At 37.1% G+C, this 9,424-nt stretch overlaps 1 protein-coding gene across 1 annotated transcript; it reads right to left on the bottom strand.

The window, feature by feature from the left end:
• Positions 1–570: 570 nt before the first annotated feature.
• Positions 571–8,530, bottom strand: TAF11 (TATA-box binding protein associated factor 11). The gene is made up of 5 exons (XM_053704715.1): positions 8,386–8,530; positions 5,784–5,935; positions 5,599–5,686; positions 4,484–4,580; positions 571–968 (listed from the first exon to the last, which is right to left on the bottom strand). Exons 1-5 carry the CDS (start codon positions 8,506–8,508, stop codon positions 838–840), a joined length of 591 nt encoding a protein of 196 aa, XP_053560690.1. The 5' UTR covers positions 8,509–8,530; the 3' UTR covers positions 571–837.
• Between the last annotated feature and the right edge of the window lie 894 nt (positions 8,531–9,424).

Below are 9,424 nucleotides of genomic sequence, written 5' to 3'. Positions count from 1 at the left end.
CACAGCTAGACCACAGTCCTTGCTTGCAGGTAAAAGTACCCATAAAAGATTAAATATCTTCAGACATCATCTTCGCACATCCTCTATTGACAGAGGCAAAGAGAATGACTGGGGATTATGGGTAAGGAAAGTTACACTTAACAGCTTTGATGGGGTGCTCTTTGCCTCCTCCTGCTGGCCAGGAGTTGAATATCCCACTAGTAATTGGAATGAAGTCATGGATTGTCAATGCCATAGCAAAGAAAGACCTGCTTGTGGTCTTAAATGTTTTTTTTTATTTTTTTTAATTATTAAAAATTATCAGCTGGTTTGTTTTTTTGTGTTCTAAAATGCAAATGTTACTCAAATTTATTTAAAATAAATTAATAATTATTATTGTATTATGATGTAATTTTTGCCCAAATGAGACCAGATGTTGTTTACACTTGGTCCCATCTCCTAAACTGTCCCATTTTACAGATGCAAATATTCCAAAATCCAAACCTTTTCCGATCCCAAGCAGTTTGGCTAATGGGTTTTCTAACTGTATTGGCTAAATGGTAATAATACATACAGTAAGAAAAACACACAGAAAATGAAAACAGTTTTATTTAAAACATACAAAATAACTTAATGTTTCACTTAACATACGACACCAAAAAAGCCCTTATATGATCATCATTATTATTATTATTTTTTAACATCACTTAGAATTTAAGTATGATCAGCTTTAATGATATCAGAAGACTTCCCCATTATGGGGTATAACTGTATTAGTAGTTAACTGACTAATATTCTTCTGACACAGAAAGAGGTCAGATGGAAGTTATCCCTGTATAACCATCATTGGCATTAACATTAATTGAACAGGATCTTCTTGTGTTTAGAATCTGGAATCTGTCCATGAGATTTCAGTCGTCTCAGAGCTTCACGCATATGTCGGGGTTGCAAGGGAGGGCTCTCACCCCACTTCTCACACACATCCAAGGCTGGTATTTAAAAATATAAAATTAAACACATAAAAAAAAAAATACTAAAAAGGCAATAATCTTTTCTGGGACATGAAACCCAAATTTCTTCTTTGCGGATTCAGATAGGGCACTGGTTTATAAACCTGTGCTCAGGCCTCCCCAACAGGCCAAATTTCCAGGATTCCCTTGGATGATAGCAGGTAAATAACCTGGTTTACTAATCAGCTGATGCTTTCACCGGTTCAGGAGGTCTGAGGATAGGTTTGAGATAGATTGTGCAATAAAAAAATAAAAAATAAAAAAAACACTTTCCAGTTTACTTCTGTTATCAAATTTACTTAAAGGGACAGTCAAGTCCAAAAAAAAAACAACTTATGATTGAAATAGGGCACGTAGTTTTAAACAACTTTACAATTTACTTTTATCACCAATTTTGCTTTGTTCTCTTGGTATTCTTAGTTGAAAGCTAAACCTAGGAGGTTCATATGCTAATTTCTTAGACCTTGAAGGCTGCCTCTAATCTGAAAGCATTTTGACATTGTTTCACTACTAGAGGGTGTTAGTTATTATTATTATCAGGTATTTGTAGAGCGCCAACAGATTCCGCAGCGCTGTAAACATAGTCGGTGTACAGGATAGCTTTTGTAGGGGCTCTTATGAAGCGATCTGTAAACAGCTGGGCCCATAGGTTTACAATCTAAGGGGTTCAAGGGGAAAGCAATGGCGTTAGGAAAGGTTAGTGTTGGTTGTCTGCATCCCTGAATAGTAGAGTTTTTAGGGAGTGCTTGAAGCTGTTAAAACTAGGGGAGAGTCTTATGGAGCGAGGCAGGGAATTCCACAAGATGGGGGCCAGTCTGGAGAAGTCCTGTAAACGTGAATGTGAGGAAGTAACAAGAGAGGAGGAGAGGAGGAGGAGATCCTCAGCTGATCGAAGGGGACGGGAGGGAGAGTATCTAGAGACAAGTTCTGAGATGTAGGGGGGAGCAGTGCAGTTGAGAGCTTTATATGTCAGGGTGAGGATTTTGTTTAATCCTAGAGGCAAGAGGAAGCCAGTGAAGGGATTGGCAGAGAGGTGCAGCAGATGAAGAGCGACAAGTAAGGAAGATGAGCCTGGCAGAGGCATTCATAATGGATTGTAAAAGAGGTATGCGGCAGCTAGGTAGACCAGAGAGGACGGAATTGCAGTAGTCGAGGCGGGAAAGGATGAGAGAGTGGATTAAAATCTTGGTTGTATCTTGTGTAAGGAAATGTCTAATTTTAGCAATGTTTTTAAGGTGGAAGCGGCAGGCTTTAGCCAAGGACTGGATGTGAGGAGTGAAGGAAAGATCTGAGTCAAGTGTGACCCCAAGACATCGGGCGAGCGGGGTAGGGGTAATGATGGAATTATCAACAGTTATAGAAATTTTGGGGGTGGAGACATTGGAAGAAGGGGGAAAAATAAGGAGTTCAGTTTTGGAGAGATTTAGCTTAAAGGGCCATAATACCCAAATGTTTAAACACTTGAAAGTGATGCAGCATAGCTGTAAAAAGCTGACTAGAAAATATCTCCTGAACATCTCTATGTAAAAAAGAAAGATATTTTACCTCAAAAGTTCCTCAGTAGCCACCTCCCATTGTAAAGGATTTCTAAGCAGCATTTTAGTGCGTCTGTCCTGGGACAGCTGAAAGGATGAGCCTTGTGAACTCTCATATTATTTCACCAATCAGGTAAAGGAAGCTTACTATGAAATCTAATGAGAGTTAAGTCAAATCTCATGAGATCACAGTAAGAGTTCATGACCTCTGCACTGCTGATGCTGATTGGCTGCTGTTCATTTCTTCATTTTTTATTTTTTTTTACCTGCAGCTGGGAGCCGAGTATAACTTTTTACACAGAACTTACTCTGCTGAGCTGAGGAGATTGTGAGGTAAAATATCTTCCTTTTTTTACATAGAGATGCTCAGGTGATATTTTCCGGTCAGCTTTTTACAGTTATACTGCATTAGTTTCAAGTGATTTAGCATATGAGTATTATGTCCCTTTAAGGTAGTGAGAGGACATCCAAGATGAGATGTGAGAAAGACAGTTAGTAACACGGGTTAGTAAGGAAGGAGGTAGGTCTGGTGCAGAGAGGTAGATTTGGGTGTCATCGGCATACAAATGGTATTGAAACCCATGGGACTTTATTAAGGAACCTAGTGACGACGTGTAGATTGAGAAGAGAAGGGGACCAAGGACAGAGCCTTGAGGTACCCCAACAGAAAGTGGTAACGGGGCAGAGGATGCTCCGGAGAAGGCTACACTAAATGTACGGTTAGTCAGATAGGAAGAGAACCACGAGAGAGCTGTGTCACAGATGCCGAAGGATTGGAGGGTTTGGAGCAGAAGAGGGTGGGAGAGTTCATGTGTTTCATATAGATAACATTGAGCTCACGCACGTGAAGTTACCTAGAAGTGAGCACTGATTGGCTAAAATGCAAGTCTGTCAAAACAACTGAAATAAGGGGGCAGTCTGCAGAGGCTTAGATACAAGGTAATTACAGAGGTAAAACGTATTATTATAAGTGTGTTGGTTGTGCAAAACTGGGGAATGGGTAATAAAGGGATTATCTATCTTTTTAAGCAACAAAAAAATCTGGTGTTGACTGTCCCTTTAATTCTCAAGATATCCTTTACTGGAGAGCATGCCTAGGTTTGTAGCATGCATGTCTAGAGCACTATAAAGCAGCAGTTTTACAAGAATACTTTTAGTAAGGTTATAAAATGGGTAGAACATTGCGTAAAGCATTCTTGCAAAACTGCTACCAGAGTGCTCCACATACGTGGACACTACATTACAATGTATGCTCTTCAACAAAGAATACCATGAGAATTAAGTAAATTGTAAAGGTTTTTTTTTTTTTATTGCATGTTCTATCTGAATCATCAGAAAATAAAATTGTGCTTCATGTCCCTTTAAATAAGAAATTTACCATGCAAAACATCATGGCCAGACATAGAAATCCCCCTCCAGTATGTAGAAGACTGAACAGTTAAAGGGCCACTAAACCCAAAATCTTTCTTTCACGATTCAGATTATAGAGAATAGAAATTTAAACAGCATTACAATTTACTTCCATTATTTATTTTGCATCATTTTTTAGATATCCTTAGTTGAAGAAAAAGCAATGCACATGGTGAGCTAATCACACGAGGCTTCTATGTGCAGCAACCAATCAGCAGCTAGTGAGCATATCTAGATATGCTTTTCATCAAAGAATATCAAGAGAATAAAACAAATTAGATAATATAAGTAAATTAGAAAGATGTTTAAAATTGCATTCTCTTTCTAAATCATAAAAGAAAAAATGTGGGTGGCATGTCCCTTTAAATGATTTTTTTTTAACAAATAAAATGTGGGTTGGTACTATAAAGCTACTGACACAAACATTTCTGTTTCCCATAAATGCAGGTGTACAAAGGGTTGGGAGTCTATTTATGTAGCACACATGGATAGATTAAAATAAAATAAAAAAAAAGTAAATGAAGAAATATATTCTGTAAATGAACTGACCTTCTTCCACAACTTCTCCAACAAAGACCTTGGCAATACCAGACATCGCGATGACAACATTCTGGGACACAGAGCAGCCAGTAATAGACTGAATAAGCTTAAAAAAAAGCAAAGTTTATGATCAGCAAGGCTCTAATATAACAGTAAATCGATACAATGTACAATATCAAATATTGTTCTTCTGCTCAACACAGGGACTTATATGTAAATAAAGCCATTTCTTCATAAACCTTTTATATTGTTGGTATGTTCATATCAGCGTAGATATACTAAGAGATCAAAAAATAATGGTATACTTGGATTGATATATAAATCGCTTGAACATTAGAGTGTTTTTAAAAAAAAAAAATACTATATTCATTCCCCATGCCATTTTAGAACACTAATTTTTACATTAAAGGAACAGTCTACACGGGTTTGCAAACACCTTGTTGGGATTGTTGTGCTGCGGGCACCCCACGCTGTCCCGTGGCACCACATGCAGGGCAAAAGGAAAAAAGTATTTTTAAAAATACCTTCACATTTGGCCGTTGGTAGAATTTGTGGGCGTGTCTATTGTGTAGCAGTATCCTATGATCAGGCTCTCACTTGTAAAATTGATGACGCACGCTGTAGTTTTGCGCATGCGAAATGTGTCTGCCCGAGTGTCTCATGTAATTAAGTCCATTCCCACACGCTGCTAGATGCGATTTCTAACAAACCCACAAGAAGGAGGGAGGAGTTTGGCGGCCATATTAGGGTTGCCGAATAAAGACATTTTCCCCAGAATACTTTTATTACTTTTGCCCTGCATGAGGTTCCACGTGACGGCATGGGGTGCCCGCAAACCTGTGTAGAATGTCCCTTTAATATTTTCTCAATTAGATGGCCATGATAGTTGAAAAATGACATGCTCTAATTCGTTACAGCGTGAAATATTTTAAGACTATCGACCCTACAACTAATGTGTGTTTAACCCCATGAACAAGTTAAAACAGTAGAAGTGCCGCTCTGTATCTAAGAAGCACTATTGGTCCTGAGTGTAACCCGTCGCTGATCCAATCATGTAATTTTACGACTGTTATGGCCCTTTAAATTGAAATAAGACACTATAGTTTAGAATCAGTGCAAAATACCCGTTTAATGGCAGCTTTAGGAAACGCTGATCTTCTGTACATTTCGTATCGATTCAGTTGCTCCTCAGAAAAAGAGGAAACCAGGATCCTGTAGGGGAAAAAGATGTCATCATGTAAAACTCTTACAATTAGATTTTTTTTTTTTATATGGGAAGAGACAGACTTCAGATAAAACTGTCACTTACTGCATCTTTTGAATCTCATCCTCATCAACCTTTTGTTTTTTCTCCCTCCTTTCTTTCACTTCCACCTTCATTTTCTTAGCGTTTGGTGTTAGATCTGATGATTCTCCTTTTTCAGCCTCTCCTGATGGCTCAGTACTTCCTGCCTCCTTCACCTAAAGAGGTTAAATGTTCAAAAGATGGTAGTAGAATCAGTTTTTATTCCCATAATATATTTAAAAGGGACAGTAAATATTGGAAAAAATGTGCACATTTCAAAATTATACTTTTATGCTGTCAAAAGCCTTTTGATAATTTATCGCTCTCCTCTTCGGTGTGGCAATTTAAAAAACAAAAAATGATTCACGGGCTTGTTGTCTGATCACAGTATGCCGATAAGTTGATCGGGCGAGCTGTGATTAGACATCAAGCCTCTAATGCAATTTTTATAAAAACTGTAGCGTCGAAGACGAGGGATATAAATGAATGAACAGAAAGCTTTTGACTGAATAAAAGGTATAATGTTAAATAGTTTTTCAAAGGGTACAGCCATCCTTAGGTTTCATAATTCTGCACAATTATGTGAAAATGTTTACATTCAATGTCCCTTTAAAGGGACATTAAACTGCTAAGTACAACTACTGTAGCAGGATTACTACTCACCATGCTATTTCTTGCCTCATGTACCTACAGCTGTCTTCAAAGTCATTGTTTTATTTTAACTACTGGGTGCCGCCATCTTGGAGTTTATATTTGTTATGTAACTTTTAAACTAGGCAAAAAAAAAAACCTGCACAAATGTAACTTCTCCACTATGTGATCTAAACTGTAGTGCAAGGTACAGCTGTCAAAAAGCTGGTAACATCACAGATCTGTAAAAGTGCACTGCTTCTGCCACATGATGCAACAATACGCGTGATACAAGATTGTGGTGCTAGGGTTGCCACCTTTTTGGGGGGAAAAAATACTGCAGTGCTCATTAGCATACATTTGCATAAATGAATAGACAACATAACTCAGATAAAGCTGATAGGACTAATTTCAAAGGATTATTTGTTTATAATTAGATTCCAACACACACAGAAGTTTTATCTTGAAATGATCTTTATTTTTATATTTTTCCTTATCTATTTTGACCAGAACCTTAAAATACCGGCTGGGTGGTAACCCTATGTGGCACCCAGTATAAAATGCAGAGCTTTACCAACTCTATTCTGTAATTAATTAAAGTAAGAGGATAGATTTAAAGAGATAGAATAGTGAGTAGTAACCTTGCTACAGTAATTATACACAGCAGGTTAATGTCCCTTTAAGTATGCATAATAAAAGAAAAAACAACTTTGCAATGCACTTTCATTATTTATTATGCCTGTTTTCCTCTAATATAACTATGAAAATTGTAATGTTTCAACTCCTCCAAGAGACACTGGAGTTTATGCCATGTAATGCAGAACCCTGACCCACCTACATGTTGCACAGTGATATGTAAAGGAGCTTGTTTATATTTGTCCCTAATTGACTGCAGCAAAAGAAAAGCTAGTTACACGGCTGGATTGTGCAACTTGCGCTGCTAACTGCATCAGCAGTAGGTTCCGCTCAGGAGCAGCAGTGCTCTGCAGTTCCTGAGTGGTAACTCTAATATGTTATTAGACCATTTGCAGTTCCTGAGTGGTACTTCTACTATGTTATTAGACCATTTGCAGGGGTTAAACACAGAGGTGGGGGGGGGTCCATAGTCTTAAAGGGACAGTCAAGTCCAAAGAAAAATTTAATTTTTCAAATAGGGCATGTAATTATATATATATATATATATATATATATATATATATATATATATATATATATATATAACAACTTTCCAATTTACTTTTATCACCAATTTTTCTTTGTACTCTTGGTATTCTTAGTTGAAAGCTAAACCTAGGAAAGCTCATATGATCATGTCTAAGCCTTTGAAGGCCGCCTCTTATCACATGCTTTTTTATTTGCTTTTTACAACAGGGGACAGCTAGTTCATGTAAACCATATAGATAACATTGTGATCACGTCCGAGGCTTGTAGCAGACACTGCACTAATTGGCTAAAATGAAAGTCAATAGATAATAAATAAAATGTCATGTGACCAGGGGCTGTCAGAAGATGCTTAGATACAATTTAATTACAGAGGTAGAAAGTATATTAATATAACAGTGTTGGTTATGCAAAACTGGGGAATGGTATTGGTAGATAAAGGGATTATCTATCTTTTAAAACAACAATTAAGGTGTTGACACACGTTGTAACGAATTAGAGCATGTCATTCTCAGTGGTAACACCAGACCATGAAATCTGTCAATAATTAGCAATATCTATAGGTCTGTGGGTGGAGTGCAAATAGACAAACAGGAGACACCAATAACACAGGGGCTACACTGCACTTACTACTGTAAGACGGAGCAAAGTGAAAATATTAATTGTATAATTAAAAAAGCAGACAAAGGCTGAGTAACAACTGTTCCTCTACAACACCCCAAATGCATGAAGCAAGTTGAATGTCCATTCTCTACTGTACAATAGCCTCTCACTAGTTAGTCTATTTAACTATATTTTACAGAAGTCCGCTTTCCTTGCAGACGCCGTTTCTCACCTCCTCGTCTGCTTCTTCCCTTTCTCTTTTCACCCCTTGCTCGATAGGGGTTTCAATAAGTTCTTTTTCTTCCTCTTTCGGAATTTCAACAGTAGCCTTCGCTTCTGCCTTCACTTCTGCCATTTTTTATTTTACACTATTTCCGTTCTCGGTTGGCAAAACAGATATGTTGGTTGGCAACTTCCGGTTCCTGATGAATAACTTCCGATTATCCGATACTTTAAAAAAAAAAAAGAAAACCGGTGCTTGTGTATAGATGTATATGCGCTTGTAGTTTGATATTTTTTATTGTACACGTTGAATATTAAATATATTCTACATATCACTGATCTAGAAAAGGTTTATATATATATGCATATACTAGAATGTAATTGTGTTTTATTCCGTTTAAAAGTGCTGAATCGTATTCAAAGTTTCTAATGAAACAGTTTATAGAAGGCGCTCAAAGGTTTAATAGACGCATTTACAATTGGGTAATTGTCTTGACATAAAAAAAATAAAAATAACAGATAAGTCGTGAACTTTAAAGCACTGGTTAAGTAAGGGAATATAATTACCTAAAATCTTTTATGGGGGGGGACAGACACTACTGAGAAGTAGAAAAAAAGTGCACATTAAATTAAGGAATTCACCTAAAAATGGCTCATGTGATACATAAATAGGATATATAACCTTGTTTCCTTGTCAAAATGTTTGCATATTTTATGTTTAAACTACAAAGGAAACACAAGGGAGTCAATTTAGGGCTAGATTAAGAGTGGAGCGCTAACAGTTACGCGCAAGCGAAAAAGAGGTCTATCATGGGTGTTTACGCTGGTCGAGTTTCTGCTCATATTACTAGTTGAAAGGAAAACTTGATTGCTTGAGCGCAATTGAAGTTAACACGTCAGGTTAGCACAACTTCAAGAGGTTAACTTTCACGAAACAATAAAGTGTCATAAAACTCATCCTAAATACATTACAAAGTACACTTACACTCATAATAATACAATCAAATACAAATTCTTAAAAACAATTGCACAAAAATAGTTATAAGGGC

The sequence above is a fragment of the Bombina bombina genome, chromosome 3, assembly GCF_027579735.1.
Source record: "Bombina bombina isolate aBomBom1 chromosome 3, aBomBom1.pri, whole genome shotgun sequence".
NCBI classification, from domain to species: domain Eukaryota; kingdom Metazoa; phylum Chordata; class Amphibia; order Anura; family Bombinatoridae; genus Bombina; species Bombina bombina.
Note: the sequence above shows the minus strand (reverse complement) of the source record. Positions and strands in the feature narration are given on the sequence as shown.

What these genes read in the sequence shown, in the direction of transcription:
- TAF11 (XM_053704715.1), bottom strand. Translation starts at nt 8,508, where the DNA reads ATGGCAGAAGTGAAGGCAGAAGCGAAGGCTACTGTTGAAATTCCGAAA. An exon ending in CTAAAGCTGCCATTAAACGG is followed by an intron (nt 4,581 to 5,598) that starts GTATTTTGCACT and finishes CTTTTTTTTAAG; the next exon opens with CTTATTCAGTCTATTACTGG. An exon ending in TGGAGAAGTTGTGGAAGAAG is followed by an intron (nt 969 to 4,483) that starts GTCAGTTCATTT and finishes TTTAAATACCAG; the next exon opens with CCTTGGATGTGTGTGAGAAG.